This window comes from Siniperca chuatsi, linkage group LG2 (genome assembly GCF_020085105.1).
Source record: "Siniperca chuatsi isolate FFG_IHB_CAS linkage group LG2, ASM2008510v1, whole genome shotgun sequence".
Taxonomy (NCBI): Eukaryota; Metazoa; Chordata; class Actinopteri; order Centrarchiformes; family Sinipercidae; genus Siniperca; species Siniperca chuatsi.
This window is the reverse complement of record NC_058043.1, coordinates 230001-251446: the sequence shown is the minus strand read 5'-3', so window position 1 is coordinate 251446 and position 21446 is coordinate 230001. Positions and strand designations below refer to the sequence as shown.

Below are 21446 nucleotides of genomic sequence, written 5' to 3'. Positions count from 1 at the left end.
TCGACACCCAGGACTTTTTAAAGAATAACATCTGTGTGCTGATTTAACAGAGACAGCTGATCGGGCTCATCAGTAAAGCACCTGATGTATATCATAAACATGTACACGTATATATATATATATATATATATATATATAAATGTAAATGACACGCTTATATAAATATATCAAACACAGCATCCCATGACGCCATCTAGTGACAAGAAAGAAGCAAAACACGTTGAAATGAACTGAATTAAAGACCAAGAGGAACAAATAAATCCAGGCACGAACACGATATAAAGTATATCACAAATATGAACGTGTTTATTTTACCAGAATGTTTCAGCTCGTTCCACGTTAATGTTCAGTTCTCATCAAAAAGTAATGAATCTTAAATTAGTTCATTTATATTTGTGAATGGGACATTTTTCCATAATTACATTCAAAGTCATTTTTACCTTCATAGCATCCACAGACAGTGCAGAGCGTATATAACATCTGTGCAGGTTCGTAACTGAAGAGAAATGCTTTCAGTATCGTTTAAAAAAACCTCTGAAGGACATTTTCCATATAAGATGTCTGAATAAGTGTCTTTGAGGCGCTGCACACAGCAGACCAATCAGAGACGACGTCTTCAGTTTATAAGAAGCATTTTTATAAAACAATATTTATTTGTTGACAGTGAAAGTTCATTCTCCAGCTCTGAAACAGCAGTTGACAGAACGATCTGATCATTGTATCTGTTCTGGAGCTTTCGAGCGTAATACATGATCTTCCTCAGCAGATGGAGTTGCTTCCAGGACTTCTCGGGCTTATCGAAAGTTAATTCTTATATAAATCTGCTGTTTGTGCCGAGGCATCACAAATAACATGATACCACTATTTAATCTATTTTCAAAGAATAAGAATTTATTTTGAATAAAATAAGCGAATGTGGAAGATGTGAGGCGAGGAGTGATGCTAACGTTTGAGATGTTTTCAGCCTATTTGACCTCCTCAACATGGCGGCAGGAACAGGACGTGTTGGAACAGGAAGCGGGGCAGAAGCTGCGCCTGCGCAGTGGCTCACCCCGGGTCCCTGTAAAGATGTCTGAGCAGGCGGGGAGGGAGCGGAGCGGAGGACCCGAAACAAACGGACAGAATCCGCGACTCCTCGCAACTTAACCAGTCAAGGTAAGGGCAGGCGGCCCCAAAGGGCCGCTCCGACGGCACCGACACGCGGCGGAAGGTTTCGGTGTTCCGATGAACCGGACTAAGGGCGCGCAGGGCGGCTGAGTTTCTAGTATGTAGCAGAAATACTGTGCGGGACACGCAGCGCTGTGGCAGGGGCGTGTCCGCCATCTTGTCTGAGAAGTGGCGCCTAAACAGCAGCTGTCGCTCTGAGCGGAGACCGAGCGGGCCGCGCAAAATGGCCGTTAATGACGGCAGCTAAAGGCTGCCCGTTTTCCTGAAATCACTTTAGCCCGGTTTGGCCGTGATGTGGCCCGGTACTGAGAGCCGCTGTGTCCGTGTCTTCAGCCCGGGCTCCGGAGGAGCAGCCGCAGCTTTGTGTTGTCCTCCCCCCGCTCCCCCCTCTCCTCCCCCTCGCTTCTCCTCCTCCGTGTTTGTTTGGAAAGCCTGCCAGGCGCATGCGTGTAACCATAGCGCTCGTTTCTGCGTATGAGAAAGAAAACATTTAATTTGGTCTTTAATTTCGCATCAGATACACGCAGACACCGTGTTAGCTGGTGTTTATCGATTATTTTGATCAGATTAAAACTCTGATATCGTTCCGTTTGCCGCCATCTGCCTTCAAACCGCCGCATTCAGGCGGTTGAGCTCGGCCCGGACCTGCTCCTCCGGTCGAGTCCGGCTTCGGCTCGACGGGCTTCACACCTGTCTGCTGTTCACCTGTCTGCTGTTCACCTGCTCATACAGCCGGGCTCCACTCTGTAGAGCCGCAGCTCACAGTTGTTTCACTAATGATCCATCTGGGCATCTTCCTGATTAATCGATTCGTTGTTTGGTGAATGAAACAGTGAAAATGTCCGAACAGTTTGAGACAGAAACTGAAACATCTTGTCGGCGTTTTGGCTGGAAAAATTAATTGACGATCAGTTTCCTGTTGATCAAGTTTAGTTAGTCATTATACCAAGAAGACTAAAACCTGCCCTCACTTCCTGCAGCTCTAACAGAAACTGAGCTGTAACTTGGTACTTTGGTGTGTTGGTATAACAGCAAACTAATATAAAGTTGATTTAATCAACGTCAGATTAATCTGCATCTTTGTTGATGATCGATTGATGTTTTCAGGAAAGTGATCAGCAGATAATAAATAAATATATATATATACACACACACCTACCTGCTGGTCCTGCGTTAATTCATTATTTAAATACAAAAGTCTGACATGAAACCACAAAGATTTTTATGATCGATTGATTAATTATTAATCGTTTGTCATGTTTCTAGCAGACATGTTTGAAGTTTCCGGCTTCTCACCTGTCAGAATCGGCTGCGTCACTAGTGATTATTGTCGTGATCCATAAATCTGTCGACTGTTTTCTGTCTCAATCAATGAATCTTGACGTCTGTGAACAATGAAAAGTGTCCGTCTCTTCTCAGGTCAGTGCGCTGATATTAAGCAGGACAGGTGGGAGCTGGACCACCGGCTGCCCGGGACCCCTCTCTGTCGTTGATCTGGATCTCCGTCCCCCCGGGAGATTCAGCCCCGCCCCCGCTGCGTCCGTGTGGCGTGTCAGGTCTCGTGGTGGCGAGGAGGTGCTGCGGCTCAGATCCTCCTCACTTACCTGCGGAGCGTCTGTTTGCAGGATTACCTGGCCGGTGGTTTTCCCTGTTGAAGGGTTTTTGGGGAGTTGTTCCTGAAACGAAAGAGGGTCTGAGGACGGAGGGGGTCCCGAGGCCCGAGGCCAGTTTGGATTTGTGATATTGGGCAGTTTAACTAAAGACTTGGCAGTTAACCCCTGAGTGTCTGGCAGGTGGCAGACGCGGCTCAAACCTCCACGCAGGACGGCGTTCACCATGTTGTTGCTTGCGCAGTGCGTGCGTTTCGACAGGTAGCGTCGTCTCAAATCGAACACGGCTGCTGTGCGCTTCCGGAAATGGTGACCGCAGCATTTCACCGCTAATTCTTCTTTTTAACGCCCAACTACAGCCGGACACAAGTTTGGTGGTCCCTCCCCTTCTGCTACGCAGCCAAGATGGCGACCGTTGAGGGTGAGACGTGTCCAGCGTTCCACACTCAACCGTTTACGCCATCCGGGTACTCGTACGGCACTGCGTTTTGCCATAATTGTCCGTGTGAACGCACTTATGCAGTTAAAATAGTGCGAGTACAGTTTAGTCTCTGTTCTGATGTCAGTTATTTGTCCTCAGTGTGAAGGAAACAGACCGCAGTATAAAGGAAACACACAGGTCTGAGGTCAGTCAGCGAAACGGAAGGAAAACTATAATATATACAAGTATTAAGTCCTGACGTAATGAGTTTGTTCTAAATGACAGTAAACTGAGCTGAATATCTTTATAAAGTGAGAACCTGGGTTGCCCAGGTAGCGCACCTGGTGGAGCGCTGCACCTGGTGGAGCGCTGCACCTGGTGGAGCAGGTATCGAGGCTGAGCCCTTCGCAGCGCCGGGCCCTGCATGTCTTCCCCTCTGTCTCTCCTGCCTTTCCTGTCTCTCTCTCTCTCCGTCACAAAATAAAGCAGAATCGTCCAAAACAATCATCTTTAAACTGAGAACCTGAGACGTTTCTGTAAAATAGTGAAAATGTTTAGTTTGATCCGTATCGAACTTCTGGGTGTGTTGTCGATCATTAACGGTCTCAACAATCCGAGCGCTTACCTGTGTTTTATTTTGAAAGTTAGTGTGTTTTCCTGTCCAGGCAGGTCGATGTCATTCTGACGAGTAGCTGAGATGTCCAATGACAGCCAGGGATCGGTGAAGGGGGAGGCGGCCATGATGCCGTCTCCGTCTGTCTCCGCCTCCTCTCAGGGACCGCCCCTTTCTCCGTCCACCACCTCCAAACCACCTGAGCTCCCAGGTACACCTGTCTGTCTCTGACCTGTCTGTCTGTCTGTCTCTGACCTGTCTCTCACCTGTCTGTCTCTCTCACCTGTCTGTCTCTGACCTGTCTGTCTGTCTGTCTCTGACCTGTCTCTCACCTGTCTGTCTCTCACCTGTCTGTCTCTGACCTGTCTGTCTGTCTCTGACCTGTCTCTCACCTGTCTGTCTGTCTCTCACCCGTCTCTCTCTCTGACCTGTCTGTCTTTGACCTGTCTGTCTGTCTCTCTCACCTGTCTGTCTCTGACCTGTCTGTCTCTCTGACCTGTCTGTCTCTGACCTGTCTGTCTCTCACCCGTCTGTCTCTGACCCGTCTGTCTCTCTCTCTGACCTGTCTGTCTCTGACCTGTCTGTCTCTGACCTGTCTGTCTCTGACCCGTCTGTCTCTCTCTCTGACCTGTCTGTCTCTGACCTGTCTGTCTCTCTCACCTGTCTGTCTGTCTGTCTCTGACCTGTCTGTCTCTCACCCGTCTCTCTCTCTGACCTGTCTCTCTCTGACCTGTCTGTCTCTGACCCGTCTGTCTCTCTCTCTGACCCGTCTGTCTCTGACCCGTCTGTCTCTGACCTGTCTGTCTCTCTCACCTGTCTGTCTGTCTCTCTCACCTGTCTGTCTGTCTGTCTCTGACCTGTCTGTCTCTCACCCGTCTCTCTCTCTGACCCGTCTCTCTCTGACCTGTCTGTCTCTGACCCGTCTGTCTCTCTCTCTGACCCGTCTGTCTCTGACCCGTCTGTCTCTGACCCGTCTGTCTCTCTCACCTGTCTGTCTCTGACCTGTCTGTCTCTCACCCGTCTCTCTCTCTGACCTGTCTCTCTCTGACCTGTCTGTCTCTCACCCGTCTGTCTCTGACCCGTCTGTCTCTCTCTCTGACCTGTCTGTCTCTCACTCGTCTGTCTCTCTCTCTGACCTGTCTGTCTCTGACTCGTCTGTCTCTGACCCGTCTGTCTCTCTCTCTGACCTGTCTGTCTCTGACCCGTCTGTCTCTGACCCGTCTGTCTCTCTCTCTGACCTGTCTCTCTCTCACCCGTCTCTCTCTCTGACCTGTCTCTCTCTGACCTGTCTGTCTCTGACCCGTCTGTCTCTGACCTGTCTCTCTCTCTGACCTGTCTGTCTGTCTCTCTCACCCGTCTCTCTCTCTGACCTGTCTGTCTCTGACCCGTCTCTCTCTCACCTGTCTGTCTCTGACCTGTCTGTCTCTGACCTGTCTCTCTCTGACCCGTCTGTCTCTGACCTGTCTCTCTCTCACCCGTCTGTCTCTGACCTGTCTGTCTCTCTCACCTGTCTGTCTGTCTCTCTCACCTGTCTGTCTGTCTGTCTCTGACCTGTCTGTCTCTCACCCGTCTCTCTCTCTGACCCGTCTCTCTCTGACCTGTCTGTCTCTGACCCGTCTGTCTCTCTCTCTGACCCGTCTGTCTCTGACCCGTCTGTCTCTGACCCGTCTGTCTCTGACCTGTCTGTCTCTCTCACCTGTCTGTCTCTGACCTGTCTGTCTCTCACCCGTCTCTCTCTCTGACCTGTCTCTCTCTGACCTGTCTGTCTCTCACCCGTCTGTCTCTGACCCGTCTGTCTCTCTCTCTGACCTGTCTGTCTCTCTGACCTGTCTGTCTCTCTCTCTGACCTGTCTGTCTCTGACCCGTCTGTCTCTGACCCGTCTGTCTCTCTCTCTGACCTGTCTGTCTCTGACCCGTCTGTCTCTGACCCGTCTGTCTCTCTCTCTGACCTGTCTCTCTCTCACCCGTCTCTCTCTCTGACCTGTCTCTCTCTGACCTGTCTGTCTCTGACCCGTCTGTCTCTGACCTGTCTCTCTCTCTGACCTGTCTGTCTGTCTCTCTCACCCGTCTCTCTCTCTGACCTGTCTGTCTCTGACCCGTCTCTCTCTCACCTGTCTGTCTCTGACCCGTCTGTCTCTGACCTGTCTGTCTCTCACCTGTCTGTCTCTGACCCGTCTGTCTCTGACCTGTCTGTCTCTGACCTGTCTGTCTCTGACCCGTCTGTCTCTGACCTGTCTCTCTCTCTGACCTGTCTGTCTCTCACCCGTCTCTCTCTCACCTGTCTGTCTCTGACCTGTCTGTCTCTGACCCGTCTGTCTCTGACCTGTCTCTCTCTCTGACCTGTCTGTCTCTGACCCGTCTGTCTCTGACCCGTCTCTCTCTCTGACCTGTCTGTCTCTCACCCGTCTGTCTGACAGATGAACTGGTCCAGGCTGGATGGTCTAAGTGCTGGTCTCGGAGGGAGAACCGACCGTATTATTTCAACAGATTCACCAATCAGAGCCTGTGGGAGGTGCCGGTGCTGGGTCAGCATGATGTCATCGTGAGTAGTGTCACTGTTTCCTTTAATGATGTCGTCGATGAGGCACACCAGGGGTGTCCTAACTGTGAGGGCGTCCCCGGGGAGGGTTGAAGGGGGTGGGGTGGGGTGAGGTAGGGCTGCCCCCTAAAAGCCGACGGTTCGAGTCATCGGTGGAGAAGACGCAGAGTCGGCTCTGCACGTCGGGTTTCGGCTGCGTCGCTGTACACAGAGCGGTGCAGGAGGGACAGGTGCATGCAGGTGTTCTCGCAACAGCAGGAAGCAGCGAGTCACAGCTGATGGAGGAGATTAAAATACTTCATAGAGCCACTGCGGGGGCCGTGGAGGACCAGGGGACAACAAGGAGTGGAACAAGTGGAATGAATATGACTGAAGAGGAAGAATTACTTTATTAATCCACTGCAGACAGGAGCTGCTGACTGCTGGTTCGGCTGCTCTGATGGGACAGTCTGACTGCATGTCAACACATACAGGCTGAAAACAAACTAGCTCACTGACTCCATGGCAACATTATACTTCCTGTTTACATCCCCTAAAGCATTATGGGAACTGTAGTCCCCAAATAGAAGTCAAAGAATAACAGGAGTGATAACATCCATGAATAACTGTTTTCACTTTGCTCAAAACAATTAAGGGATTTCAGTCTGTCCAGTTAGGATGTGTAAGCGATTGTGAATTAATTTCACCTGTTCAGGTGCAGATGAAAGTGACAACAGGTGCACTGCAGAGGCAACAGCAAGACACCCCCCAAAAAGGGAATGGTTTTGCAGGTGGTGGCCACAGACAACTGCTCTCACCTTATCCTTCCTGACTGATTCTTCTCTAGTTTGCACTTTGCAGTGTCCTTGTCACTGCTTGTAGCATGAGGCGGTACCTGCAGCCCGTTCAGGTTGCACAGGTAGTCCAGCTCCTCCAGGATGGCACATCCATACGCCCTGCACAGTCTCCAGAGCATGGAGGAGATACCCGGAGACGGGCCGTTACACGGGGACAGCCGGGCAGCCCGGCCTCAGGTGGCCAGAGTGCGTAGGCGGTTCCTGGATGATGAAGGCCTTGATGCCGGTAACTGGCCCTCACGTTCCCCAGACCTGAATGCAATTGAGAACCTGTGGGACATTATGTCTCGGTGCATCCGACGCCGCCAAGTAGCGCCACAGACTGTCCCGGAGCTCACTGATGCCCTGATCCAGGTCTGTTTCATGTAGGAACTGTTCTCTTTCTCCCGATAGTTCCTACATGAAACTGCTCACAACAAACCTGCGGATTATCTTCAGGAACCGGGTCAGGATGTCTGGAGAGACGCTGCTGTTGAGTTTTTCAAAAGTATGTTAAAATATAAACTCTGACAGACTGCAGACTGTACAGGACTCAGCTGCTCGGCTGTAAACCAGGACCAGGTGCGACCACATCACACCTGGTTCAGCCTCTTTACATCGGCTCCCTGTTGGTTTCAGGACTGATTTTAAAATCTTGTTGATTCCTTTTAAGGCTCTTCATGGCTCCAGACTGTATTCTAGACCTTGTAATCCCTTATGAACCTTCACGTAGTCTGAGATCTTCGGGCAGGGGTCTCCTGTCTGATCCTGAGTCCAGGATGGAAACTAAGGGGGACAGAGCTTTGGCCATCAGGGCCCCGAGGCTCTGGAACAACCTGCCCGAAGACATCAGGCTGTCTGAGTCAGAGTCTTCGTTTAAGTCTCGTCTCAAAACACATTTTTACCTGAAAGCAGATCCTGATTTTACCTGAACTGTTTATTTTATTGCTTTTATGTATTTTATGTATTTTATTTCTCTTGTTGTGAAGCACTTTGTACTTTGTTTTGATAAGTGCTCTATAAATAAAGTTTTATTATTATATCAAAAGGAAGACTGAGGACACTGATGCAACAGGACAAGTAAGACCTGTAGTTACCCCCTCGGTGAAGCATCGCCCATCTTGAAAATGACTTTCGGGCTGTTTTCTTTCCATTGTGGTTTGATGACGGGGACGCTGCTTCCTGGTGGACTCGTGCGTTACACCTCCAGTCTGTACAGGTGCAACACCTGAGTTCCCTGACGTTCAGCTTAGCAAGTGAAAAACATTGTGCTGCTACGGACAGTCTCGCTCTGAAGTCACACTTTGACATCTGATGGCGCTCATTTTACATCATTTCCTGTTGGTTTGACAGTATGTTGACTTTTAGTACGAAGTGTACGGTTAGCATGTAGTCTGGCACGGAGACTCAGCAGCCCGTCTGTCTGCAGTCTGATCCTTTAGGTCTGAATGCGGCTCCAGCAGAGGGCGGAGACAGTAACCTTGGTAACGGTCAGAGGAAGAGGAGGAGCTCTGAGGAGCAGGGGGCGGGGCCTAACAGCATCAAACGAGCTAAGGTAAAAACTGCACACCTACAGCTAAACACACACCCGGTCATGTGATCAGTTTACGACCTTAGAGTTGACAGTTAAACTAGTGAGTGGTGTGCAATGGATTGTGGGAAACTGAGTATTTAACTTGGTGTAATCTGACAAGAATTCTGTGTATCCAGGTGGAGCCCACCACGCCCATCTCTCCCAGCACCCCCGGGGTCAAACCCTGGAACTCCGCCCCCGAGGACAAACCGGCCCCGTCAGCCACACCCATAACTCCAAGCCCCGCCCCTGCTCCATACAGGCCAGCTATGTGAGTATTGAGGCCACGCCCCTCCCAGTTAGCATCTTTAGCGTTTTGTTTGTCCCTCCTGGAGGTTTAGGGGTTTTATTATTGGGAGTTGTTTACTGTTGTTGTTGTTTTCAGTATCTACTGGGATCTGGACGTCCAGACCAATGCTGTGATCAGAGAGCGCGCACCCGCTAACCACCTGCCCCCCCACCCTGAGATCGAGCTGCAGAGAGCCCAGCTGGTCACCAAACTTCGGCAACACTACCACGAACTGTGTCACCAGAGAGAAGGTAGCGTCACATCTGGCAGGACGTTCACTGCTGATCACCCCGACTCGCCACATCTATCAGTTCAGGGTAGTCCACCAAACGATGGTGTCCACGTCAGTATTTTTAACTGACGTGTGGTTTTCCATTGTTTTTCTTCGCTATCGCTGAGTAATTGCTGCGTCATGGCGACCGCGCGGCGGTGCGGCCGTGTTTTATTTCTGCCTGAACGTAAACGCTGTGAAACAATCAGGAAACATTTCATTTTTCTGATTCACCGGCTTTCTCCTACCAGCGCTCCCTCTCCTCATTCACTCTGTCTCTCTCTCCACCTGTCTGTCTCTCTCTCCACCTGTCTGTCTCTCTCTCTCCCTGTCTGTCTGTCTGTCCTTGTAGCTTTCGTAGAAAAGGTTTCAGTCGTAGTCGTCTGGACGCTGTTTTCAGAATCAAGACGTTTTGTGAAATTGTGAAAATGGTCTGAGAACTCAGAAATTTAATAAAAAGTCTTCCTGAGTGCTGTTTACCTTGCCTTTCACAAAAAAAGAAAACCCCTCTTTGAACAGAAATGGTGGTCTGAGATTCAATCTGCCCAAAGTTTACCACAGTGTATTAACACCGTGGTCAAGCCGATCACATGCTAATCAGGTACTGAACAGTGATGAGGGAGGTGCAGCCAGAGAACAATAGGCCTGATTACTGATTACTGGGCCATCATGGAAACTATTAGGTCAGTTTCAGGTGAAACTAGGCAGGTAAACAGCAGACACTCAGGTAGACTCCTCCCTGAGGGCGGGGCTTATGTAACACAGAGTAGCTTAAATTTCTGAGTTCTCAGACCATTTTCATAGTTGAGAATGACTTCCGGATGGGAGCCGAAACGTCTTGATTCTGAAAACAGCGTCCAGACGACTACGACTGAAACCTTTTCTACGATGGAGCACTGCTGGACGAATGAGGGACGACACCGTCTTGTCCTCGTAGCTGTTTTAATATGACGCCTTGAAGTCGTCTGGCTGCTGACCGAGTGTTTGAGAACATGTTGAGGTTTACGATGGCTGACGGTGCCGCCGTGTGTTTATTTGTGTCATGTCGGAGTTGCCGGTTTAGACTTACAGTTTGCCAAAATAAAATGGTCAGTTTGACTTTTTGGAGGAAAATGAATCGTTTAGATTAATCGGTAAAATAGTTGCTAGTGTATTCGATAGTTTTGTTTGTACGGCGGCAGTTCATAACTGAAGAGCAGGTGTAGGCCGAACTCAGGTGTCCTTGAGCAGGACACTGAATCCTCCTGACAGTCATCGACGTGAGTGAATTAAAATAAGAAGCCAGGGTTAGCAGCCCGTCTCGACCTGTTGAACTATTCTCAGGGTTGTTACCTTCTGAAAGTCCATGTGCTGTCTGACTGTGGTTCAGGTATTGATCCGCCCCGGGAGTCCTTCAACCGCTGGCTACTGGAGAGGAAAGTGGTTGACAAAGGTCACGACCCCTTACTGCCGAGTGACTGTGACCCCGTCATCTCGCCGTCCATGTTCAGAGAGGTCATGAACGACATTCCCATCAGGTATCTGCCGCTTCAAACTCTAAGTGTCTGTATTGACCTGGACTGGACAATATTAATAGATTATAATCAGAACGTTCATTTTATTTGTATGTATTGATTATGTATTGATGTCTGTGTGTTTGTGTCTCAGGTTGTCGCGTATTAAGTACAAAGAGGAGGCCCGGAAGCTGCTGTTTAAATACGCTGAAGCCGCCAAGAAGATGATCGACTCCCGGTAGGTCACAACCGACTAATCGGACTTTTATCCTGCTGAGGTCATCAGCCGGCGGGCGGGCGATGCTGAGGGAGCTCTAACCTTTGACCTCTCACCTGTGCAGGAATGCGAGTCCAGAGAGCAGGAAGGTGGTGAAGTGGAACGCTGAAGACACCATGAACTGGCTGCGCCGAGATCACTCGGCCAGCAAGGAGGACTACATGGTAACCTCTGCTGCTGCTTTCTGTGGGATTCTTCTTCAGGTGTTTAGTCTCAGGCTGTTTAAAGGACGTAACCAACACCCTGTTCCAGCGTCTCGGGGGGGGCACAGTGGGACTCGTTCAGTTCTTGTATAACCGGAGTGACCGCTGTAAACAGCAGGAAGTCACATGTTGTCAGTGGGTGTTGGACTCCACCAGGGTTGCTTCCTGTGCAGTCAAGGTGCGGGGTGTCGCTGTGGCGGTCTCAGGATTGTGATGTGGTTCAGCTGGCTCCGGTGAGCACTGGGGCAGGTTGCAGAGTGCGAAGGGAGCTGGTGTAGGTCGGGTCAGGGGTGCTGCTCACGTGTTCACTGTACCTGTTATAACTGTGTGTGCGTAGGACCGTCTGGAGCACCTGAGACAGCAGTGTGGTCCTCACGTCACCGCCGTCGCCAAAGACTCTGTGGAGGGAATCTGCTCCAAGATCTACCAGCTGTCTGCAGAGTACAGCCGCCGCCTGAGACAGACTCACCTGAGCCTGCTGCAGGACCCCCCCATAGGTACACACACACACACACACCTGAGCCTGCTGCAGGACCCCCACAGGTACACACACACACACACTGAGCCTGCTGCAGGACCCCCATAGGTACACACACACACACACCTGAGCCTGCTGCAGGACCCCCATAGGTACACACACACACACCTGAGCCTGCTGCAGGACCCCCTGGTACACACACACACCTGAGCCTGCTGCAGGACCCCCATAGGTACACACACACACACACTGAGCCTGCTGCAGGACCCCCCATAGGTACACACACACACACCTGAGCCTGCTGCAGGACCCCCCATAGGTACACACACACACACTGAGCCTGCTGCAGGACCCCCCATAGGTACACACACACACACCTGAGCCTGCTGCAGGACCCCCCATAGGTACACACACACACACACCTGAGCCTGCTGCAGGACCCCCCCATAGGTACACACACACACCTGAGCCTGCTGCAGGACCCCCCCATAGGTACACACACACACACACACCTGAGCCTGCTGCAGGACCCCCCACAGGCACACACACACACCTGAGCATGTGTGTATTATTTATGTGTGTATTATGTGTTTTGTGTGTGTTCAGAGGCGTGTGCGTCCCCCCAGCAGTCCCGGTTGGTCTACTGTTACCCGGTGCGTCTGGCGCTCCCCTCGCCCCCCCTCCCTCGAGTCGAGCTGCACTTTGAGAACGACGTGGCCTGTCTGCGCTTCAGAGGAGAGATGGTCAAAGTCAACAGAGGGCACTTCAGCAAACTGGTCAGTACTGCTGAGGGTACTCTGAGTACTGCTGACGGGTACTCTGAGTACTGCTGACGGGTACTCTGAGTACTCTGAACAGGAGGAAACAGAAGTATTAACACGTCGTCCTGAAATCAGTTTATATTCTGTTTGTTTCAGACTGTAATTATTATAATGTCCACCAGCAGAGGGCGCCATTCTTTTACATCATGTCAAAAGTACATCTGACTGCCTGTCTCCCTGTCTGACTGCCTGTCTCTCTCTCTGCCTGCCTGTCTCCCTCTCTGACTGCCTGTCTCCTCTCTCTGACTGTCTGCCTGTCTCTCTCTCTGCCTGTCTCTGACTCTCTCTCTGACTGCCTGTCTCTCTCTCTGCCTGCCTGTCTGTCTGTCCAGGAGTTGTTGTACAGGTACAGCTGTATAGACGATCCTCGCTTTGAGAAGTTCCTGTCCAGAGTCTGGTGCCTCCTCAAGAGATACCAGGTCAGCTGACTCTCTGTTAACCAATCAGGGTTTACCTGATCTCACCTGGCAGACTGTTTGGTAAGGACTCGGGTAATTAGTGAGTTAACGAGGCGTGTGTGTGTCCAGGTGATGTTTGGCAGCGGAGTTAACGAGGGGACGGGCCTGCAGGGGGCGCTGCCGGTGCCGGTGTTCGAGGCGCTGAACCGACAGTTCGGAGTTTCCTTCGAGTGTTTCGCCTCGCCGCTCAACTGCTACTTCAAACAGTTCAGCTCGGCGTTCCCCGACATCGATGGCTTCTTTGGATCCAGAGGGTGAGACGGGTGCTAGAGACGGGTGCTAGAGACGGGTGCTAGACACACCTCTACACACTGACTGCAGCGATCTGTCTGTTTACCTGAGAGGTGAACAGGTCAGATACACTCAGATCGTCTGTGTGGTACTGTTACAGTCGTATGCATCACGATATATATATACTCCCAGGATGCAGTAGTACACACTGTAGTACTCCCAGGATGCAGTAGTACACACTGTAGTACTCCCAGGATGCAGTAGTACTCCCAGGATGCAGTAGTACTCCCAGGATGCAGTATTACAGCGTGTAGTACTCCCAGGATGCAGTAGTACTCCCAGGATGCAGTATTACAGCGTGTAGTACTCCCAGGATGCAGTAGTACTCCCAGGATGCAGTATTACAGCGAGTAGTACTCCCAGGATGCAGTAGTACAGCGTGTAGTACTCCCAGGATGCAGTAGTACTCCCAGGATGCAGTAGTGCGGCGTGTAGTACTCCCAGGATGCAGTAGTACGGCGTGTAGTACTCCCAGGATGCAGTAGTGCGGCGTGTAGTACTCCCAGGATGCAGTAGTACGCGGCGTGTAGTACTCCCAGGATGCAGTAGTACTCCCAGGATGCAGTAGTGCGGCGTGTAGTACTCCCAGGATGCAGTAGTACACACTGTAGTACTCCCAGGATGCAGTAGTACTCCCAGGATGCAGTAGTACTCCCAGGATGCAGTAGTACGGCGTGTAGTACTCCCAGGATGCAGTAGTACGGCGTGTAGTACTCCCAGGATGCAGTAGTGCGGCGTGTAGTACTCCCAGGATGCAGTAGTACACACTGTAGTACTCCCAGGATGCAGTAGTACTCCCAGGATGCAGTAGTACTCCCAGGATGCAGTAGTACACACTGTAGTACTCCCAGGATGCAGTAGTACACACTGTAGTACTCCCAGGATGCAGTAGTACACACTGTAGTACTCCCAGGATGCAGTAGTACTCCCAGGATGCAGTAGTACTCCCAGGATGCAGTAGTGCACACTCTCAGGATGCAGTAGTACTCCCAGGATGCAGTAGTACTCCCAGGATGCAGTAGTGCGGCGTGTAGTACTCTCAGGATGCAGTAGTACTCCCAGGATGCAGTAGTACCCCAGGATGCAGTATTACAGCGTGTAGTACTCCCAGGATGCAGTAGTACTCCCAGGATGCAGTAGTACTCCCAGGATGCAGTATTACAGCGTGTAGTACTCCCAGGATGCAGTAGTACTCCCAGGATGCAGTAGTACTCCCAGGATGCAGTATTACAGCGTGTAGTACTCCCAGGATGCAGTAGTACTCCCAGGATGCAGTATTGCAGCGTGTACTAACCTAGCGTGTGCTTTCAGGCCGTTCCTGTCTTTCTGTCCAGTCAGCGGCTCGTTCGAAGCCAACCCTCCGTTCTGTGAAGAGCTGATGGACGCCATGGTGACGCACTTCGAGGTCAGTCCACTATGTTGTGTACTAGTTAGTACTGGTCCCTGGACCAGGCGGTCTGTACCGGTCTGTACCGTGTATACAGGTCAACATATTGTCTCTGTCTGTCAGGAGCTCTTGGATCAGTCCTCTGAACCTCTGTCCTTCATCGTCTTCGTCCCTGAGTGGCGTGACCCCATGACCCCGGCTCTGACCCGCATGGAGGCAAGCCGATTCCTCCGTCACCAGCTGAGCGCCCCGGCCTACGAACACGAGTATCGCTCCGGGAGCCAACACCTCTGCAAGAAGTACGGATACTGCACTGATACTGCACTGATACTGCACTGATACTACACTGATACTGCACTGATACTACACTGTACTACACTGTACTACACTGATACTACACTGATACTGCACTGATACTGCACTGATACTACACTGATACTGCACTGATACTACACTGTACTACACGATACTACACAGTACTACACTGTAACTACACTGTAACTACACTGTACTAAACTGATACTACACTGTACTGCACTGATACTACACTGATACTGCACTGATACTACACTGTACTACACGATACTACACAGTACTACACTGTAACTACACTGTAACTACACTGTACTAAACTGATACTACACTGTACTGCACTGATACTACACTGATACTGCACTGATACTACACTGTACTACACGATACTACACAGTACTACACAGTACTACACTGTAACTACACTGTAACTACACTGTACTAAACTGATACTACACTGTACTACACGATACTACACAGTACTACACTGTAACTACACTGTACTAAACTGATACTACACTGTACTACACGATACTACACAGTACTACACTGTAACTACACTGTAACTACACTGTACTAAACTGATACTACACTGTAACTACACAGTACTGCACTGTACTACACTGTACTAAACTGATACTACACTGTACTACACGATACTACACAGTACTACACTGTAACTACACTGTAACTACACTGTACTAAACTGATACTACACTGTACTACACGATACTACACTGTAACTACACTGTACTAAACTGATACTACACTGTAACTACACTGATACTACACTGTACTACATTAAACTCTCTGTGTGTATTTTCAGAGATGAGATGTACTACCGGGCGGTACACGGTACTGCAGTACTCTTCCTGCAGAACGATGCTGGTTTTGCGAAGTGGGCTCCGACTCCGGAGCGTCTGGCTGAGCTGACGGCGGCGTACCGACCCTCCCTCTCTCGCCCGTCCTCGCTGTCATCTCCTGGCCCCGCCCATAATACTCCTGGAGACAGAGACTCCGCCCCCAAGGCCGCCGATAGGCCACAGAGCGGCGTGATGTCACCCGGTGGCCATGACAATAACAACAACAGCAGCAGCAACAACAGCAGCAGCAGTAGCAGCGGCAGTCCTCTAGACAAGATGGCCGCCGTGTAGAGGGGGCGGGGCTTGTAGTGTGACCACGCCCCTTCACCTGTTGAAAAGTTGTTTAAAGTTTGTCTATTTTACAGCGGTAGTTTGTCCTGATCGTCCCGTCTGTTCAGATTGTCCCTCACCAGCACCTGTAGCACACCCTAAGCGTCTGTCAACATACCCACAATGCCGTTCTGCCGCCAGCAGGGGGTGGGGCCAGAGCGTCCCTCTCAAACCTAATTTAATCCTTTCTGTTGGCTTTCACCGTGTCCCCGCAATCTGGTTTGTCCCCCCTCACATCAGCTCTTCTGATTGGTCGAAGCTCTGACTTCACAGCACCTGGAGTCTTTCTTTTACCTGCAGCTGATTCACGTCCAGGTGTGGCTGCTCCTGTTGCTTAGCAACAAGCACCGCAGCTAATAAGAAGATGTAGTTGATCAGCGAGCAGCAACATGTTGGAGCTCCAGCAATAAAAACCTTTTCATTCACCTGTGATGTCATCTGTGATGTCACTGCTCCTCTGGGTCCCTGGAGGACTTCCGATTGGACCCCACACCGACAGGGCTTGGTGATTGGTCGACAAGGCAGCTATCGTTTCTATTGGACTCGTCTTTCTTTGTTGAGTCGGACAGAATCTAGCGACGTCCTGCTTCAGGCCCCGCCTCCTCAGGTCGGCCTGGCCAACTGGTGCGCGTCCTTCGGAGGATGAACCTGCTCGGCCCGCGGTGGATTGTGGGAAACTGAGTCTTCAGCGGGCAGGAGGAGGCAGAGCCTTTGCAATGAGGTCATATTCACGCGTGGAAGGAGGCGGAGTCAGAACCGTGACTCAGACCGGTCAGCGAGGACAGACGACTCCTCAGAGGTCCCGTCGCACTTCCTGTGGTGTCACGTGACGCCACAGGAAGTGCGCGGTCAGAGACGTGACAGTCAGATCCTCCGTCACCGGGGAGGGAGGCGTTTGCACCGCAGGTGTGACCAGGTGTGTTCTCGCTCTTCAAGCTGCGCGAACTTATTTCAGGGTTTCTGCAGTGAAAGTCTGGTTCATCGTAGTTTCATCGCAACTTGACTTTGTTCTTTCTTTGTCTCGTTTTATCTTTTCCCCAAAATATCGTCTTTGTCTCGAATATTACGACTTTCACCTCCCGATCTTTTGAGCGTCTTTAGTGGAAATATAATTGGTTGTCAGTCCGTCGTAGGACGTGAACGTATGCGAGGACATGTTTAAACTACCGCGGCGCACCTCACGCGGCTGACTGTCTGTCCTCTGATTGGCTGACGGGTCGTCCTGCGGGCGTCTGTCTCCGTGTGACGTCAGTTTCTGCCCCAGCAGCAGTGTAGATACTGTACAGGTAAACTGATATGAAGTCTGTTGGTGTTATTTTCCTCATCTGCTTTTAAATTGATTGAAAAAACAAATTTTTTTATTTGATTTAATTTAACGTTTTTTAAGAAGAGATGGAGATGTTTTCTGTATTATACAGCTTATGATAGTTTGTTTTTAAACTAAACCAAAGTGTTATTAAGAAAGTCTATATCTTGTATGTAAAAGTAGCCGTGTGTGCGTCATGCTGAAGTTAACCAGCAGGAAACTCCTCCACCTTATTTTTATAATTCAGCTGTTTCTGTACGTGGTCTTTGTTTTTTATGGGTTTTGGTTATTTTGGGTTTTTGTTGTGCATGAAATGATTTTGGACTCTAAATGATGTTCGTATTCCTGAATGTGTTTCTCAGGCGTCGCCGTCTTTAAAGGAGCAGTCCAGCATTTTGGGACGAAAAGGTGGACTTTTTCTTATTTGACGGAGCAAAGCTAGCAGTTTCCCCCTGCTTCCAGTCTTCGTGCTAAGCTAGGCTAATGTTGGACTGTTCCTTTAAACTACAGCACGCTGACGAGAGAAACACATTGCAGATGTTTTATTGTAATAATTTCCTACTTATGGGACCTGTATCTGATAAAAGCTGAAGTTCTCGTAATTACGAGATAAAAATCTTGTGGTTACGACTTCCGTGTCTCAAAAGATGTCACAACAGTTTCCTCAAAATAATTACAAGAAAACTCTTTTCTTGTAATTGTTTATATAAAACTAAGTACATAATGAATATTATTCATGTTGAGTTACGACTTCTGTCTCATCATTTCTAGAAAACTTTCCTCTTGAGCTTCATGTCAAAATTAAAAATGAGAACATTTCCATTATTGTTATATTTACGAGCCTTTCTGTAACTTTGAAAACGCATTTCGTGAGTTTCCTGTAATTGCGAGAGACAGATGTTGTAACTTTGTCACATTAACTGCAAGATTTCTGTCTCGTACTTACACAAGACGCTGTAACGACCTGAGCTGTTTGGAGATCTTGAAGCTTTGAAGAGATGGCGTCTCATAATTATGACTTATAAAACAGAGGTCATAACGACAGGTTCAGCCTCCTGTTCTTCTCTTTGTTCATAAAATGTTCGTTTGTTTCTTTGTTTCGTTGATTCGCAGCAGCGCGTCGCGGTAAAAATCACTTTTACAAAATGTTTCATCTCAAACCTAAAACGTCTGGCGTCGGCTGTGAAGAGGAAATGACGCTGGCGTGACGCTGCGGCGTGACGAGGACCGGGTGTTTGTGGCGGGGTCCTCGCAGCTGGAGAAAGTAAATACAGGCCGTCCTTCATCCTGCCTGTAAACGCAGATCCGACCCGGTTACCCGGTCCGGCTCTTGGTGAAGGTTTCAGAACGTTCGACACATTGAACAGATGTGTAAATAAAACTTGTGGAAAAATACGAATAAAATCCTTAAAACTCAAGAAAAATGTACGTGAAATCCTGCCGGAAGGAGAGGTTAAAGTTTCGGACCGGGTCAGGACCGGTCTGGACCGGGTCAGGACCGGGTCTCAGGTAGAACCGCTTACCTGCAAAACATTTCCATGATCGCAACCAAACGCCGAAGTAGTTTTCTCGTGATCGTGACGTCCGTATCGATTTTCTCTACTTGTAGATCTGTAATAAGTACGGGATACGGTTGTTGTATCTATGAAATCAAATAAACAAGATTTTTATACGATCAAACCGTAATCAATAAAAAAAGATCTTTATCTCCTAATTTTACTTGAGATCTAAAAATTACAATAAAGATCTCGACATTATTAGATAAAGGTTTTGTTTATGTAGCGACGTAAGGTTTTATTTCATCATTAATTGAACTTTATTCGTTAATTTAGAGAAAAGACTTGATGTTTTCTTGTAATAAAACTTGTGTAGTTCATAACTTCAAGCAAACTATCTTTTCTCTTAATTCACATTTATATCTCGCAAATATATCTCGTTTAATTTCCTGAAGCAACACCAGGAACATGAGCTGTGTATTCACTGTCCCGATGCTGAAAATAATAATAATTAATAATAATGATGGTAATAATATTAATAATGATGATGATGATTATAATGATGATGATAAAAATAATGATGATGATAATGATGATTATAATAATAATGATGATGATTATAATAATAATAATGACAATAATGATTATAATGATAATAATAATTATTATAATAATGATAATTATTATAATCATGATAATGATTATAATAATGATTATAATAATAATGATGATGATTATAATAATAATAATGATAATAATTATAATGATAATAATAATGATAATAATAATAATGATGATGGTAATAATGATAATGATTATAATAATGATGATTATAATAATAATAATATTATAATATTAATAATGATGATTTTATGAAGCCCTTATTTTGGAGTTGTAGAGATGGTGCTTTTATTCTGAAGTGAGTGACCGGAAGAGCTCTTGGTGCTGCTGCTAGCTTCACACAAGCGGAAGAAGCCGAAGTGTAACTTCCTGGAAACAAACGTTACCGTCAGTCTGTCGATCATCGATCATCGATCATCGGCTTATCAGTGAACGTCTTTTAGCGTCTCGTGTCTGTCAGCGCGGTAACAAACCGGTGCCTCGCGGTAACAAACCGGTGACGGTACTTTGAAACAGCCGCCCCGGGGATTTAGCACCGTTAGCTGCCGCTGGTAGCTTTAGCTACTGTTAGCCTAGCCCAGCAGAGTTCGCTCGGTTGGACCCGGACCCGGACCGGACTGGGTCGGCACCGTTTCCACCATGGGAGCCCACCGCAGTGAGGGAGGCCGGGACTGGCTGGAGCAGGACGGGCCGGAGCAGCCGGAGCAGAGCCCGGTACGAACCGCAGCTAACGTCGGCTAACACGTTAGCTCAGCTAGCTACTTTTCTGACATTATATTATATTATATTATATTACTTTACATTATATTATATTATATTACTTTACATTATATTATATTATATTACTTTACATTATATTATATTATATTACTTTACATTATATTATATTATATTATATTATATTATATTGGAGTACAGGGAGATGCAGCGTAAGGTGAAGGTAGAGGTGGCAAAGGCCAAACAAAGAGCATATGAGGACTTGTATGCTAGGCTGGACACTAAAGAGGGACAGGTGGATTTGTACAGGTTGGCCAGACAAAGAGATAGAGATGGGAAGGATGTGCAGCAGGTGAGGGTGATTAAAGATAAGGATGGAAAGGTACTGACAGGTGCCAGGAGTGTGATGGGAAGATGGAAGGAGTACTTTGAAGAGTTGATGAATGAGGAAAATGAAAGGGAACGAAGAGTAGAAGAGGTGACTGGTGTGGAGCAGGAAGCAGCAAAGATTAGCAAGAGTGAAGTGAGGAGGAGGGTGAAGAGGATGAAGAGTGGAAAGGCAGTTGGTCCTGATGACATACCTGTGGAGGTATGGAAGTGTTTAGGAGAGGTGGCAGTAGAGTTTCTGACTAGTTTGTTTAACAGATCTTGGAGAGAGAGAGGATGCCCGAGGAATGGAGGAGAAGTGTACTGGTGCCAGTTTATAAGAACGAGGGAGATGTGCAGAGCTGTGCAGCTACAGAGGAATAAAGCTGATGATACAGTGAAGCTGTGGGAAAGAGTAGTGGAAGCTAGGCTAAGGGCAGAGGTGAGCATCTGTGAGCAGCAACATGGTTTCATGCCTAGAAAGAGTTCAACACATGCAGTATTAGCTTTGAGGATGCTGATGGAGAAGCACAGAGAAGGTCATAGGGAGTTGCATCGTGTCTTCGTAGATTTAGAGAAAGCGTGTGACAGGGTGCCGAGAGAGGAGCTGTGGGATTGTATGAGGAAGTCTGGAGTGGCAGAGAAGTATGTTAGGGTGGTGCAGGACAGGTATGACAGCTGTAGGACCGTGGTGAGGTGTGCTGTAGGTGTGACGGAGGAGTTCAAGGT

At 48.7% G+C, this 21446-nt stretch overlaps 2 protein-coding genes and 1 long non-coding RNA gene across 7 annotated transcripts in view; 2 read left to right on the top strand and 1 right to left on the bottom strand.

Annotated features, from left to right (window-relative positions):
- The first annotated feature begins 307 nt into the window (after positions 1-307).
- Positions 308-18561, top strand: pcif1 (phosphorylated CTD interacting factor 1). 3 transcript variants are annotated; one of them, XM_044218196.1, is made up of 16 exons: positions 308-1155; positions 3868-4022; positions 6229-6353; positions 8595-8720; positions 8876-9009; positions 9124-9278; positions 10668-10815; positions 10946-11029; positions 11133-11232; positions 11609-11768; positions 12356-12525; positions 12903-12989; positions 13098-13282; positions 14631-14724; positions 14830-15005; positions 15845-18561. In XM_044218196.1, exons 2-16 carry the CDS (start codon positions 3896-3898, stop codon positions 16170-16172), a joined length of 2199 nt encoding a protein of 732 aa, XP_044074131.1. In that variant the 5' UTR covers positions 308-1155; positions 3868-3895; the 3' UTR covers positions 16173-18561. The 3 variants fall into 3 exon arrangements, with proteins under 3 accessions (XP_044074131.1, XP_044074113.1, XP_044074122.1); XM_044218178.1 differs by having other exon boundaries at positions 3864-4022; XM_044218187.1 differs by having other exon boundaries at positions 3847-4022.
- Positions 12247-21446, bottom strand: part of LOC122886508 — a 20479-nt gene continuing 11279 nt past the window's right edge. Inside the window, exon 3 of one of the 2 annotated variants that reach the window (XR_006380380.1) lies at positions 12247-12261. This is a non-coding gene — a long non-coding RNA (uncharacterized LOC122886508). Of the gene's footprint in view, positions 12262-12283; positions 12303-21446 lie in introns of those variants that run through there. The other variant, XR_006380379.1, reaches the window with a different exon arrangement.
- Positions 19953-21446, top strand: part of LOC122886380 (deoxynucleotidyltransferase terminal-interacting protein 1) — a 16941-nt gene continuing 15447 nt past the window's right edge. The window contains exon 1 of one of the 2 annotated variants that reach the window (XM_044218487.1): positions 19953-20348. In XM_044218487.1, coding sequence (XP_044074422.1) covers positions 20274-20348 — 75 coding nt within the window. In that variant the 5' untranslated portion in view covers positions 19953-20273. The remainder of the gene's footprint in view (positions 20349-21446) is intronic. The other variant, XM_044218477.1, reaches the window with a different exon arrangement.

Bases quoted from the DNA above. Each gene is read 5' to 3' on its own strand.
- pcif1 (XM_044218196.1), top strand. From the start codon at position 3,896: ATGTCCAATGACAGCCAGGGATCGGTGAAGGGGGAGGCGGCCATGATG. The intron at 6,354-8,594 runs GTGAGTAGTGTC...GTCTGTCTGCAG, and splicing joins TGGGTCAGCATGATGTCATC to TCTGATCCTTTAGGTCTGAA. The intron at 10,816-10,945 runs GTATCTGCCGCT...TTTGTGTCTCAG, and splicing joins ATGAACGACATTCCCATCAG to GTTGTCGCGTATTAAGTACA.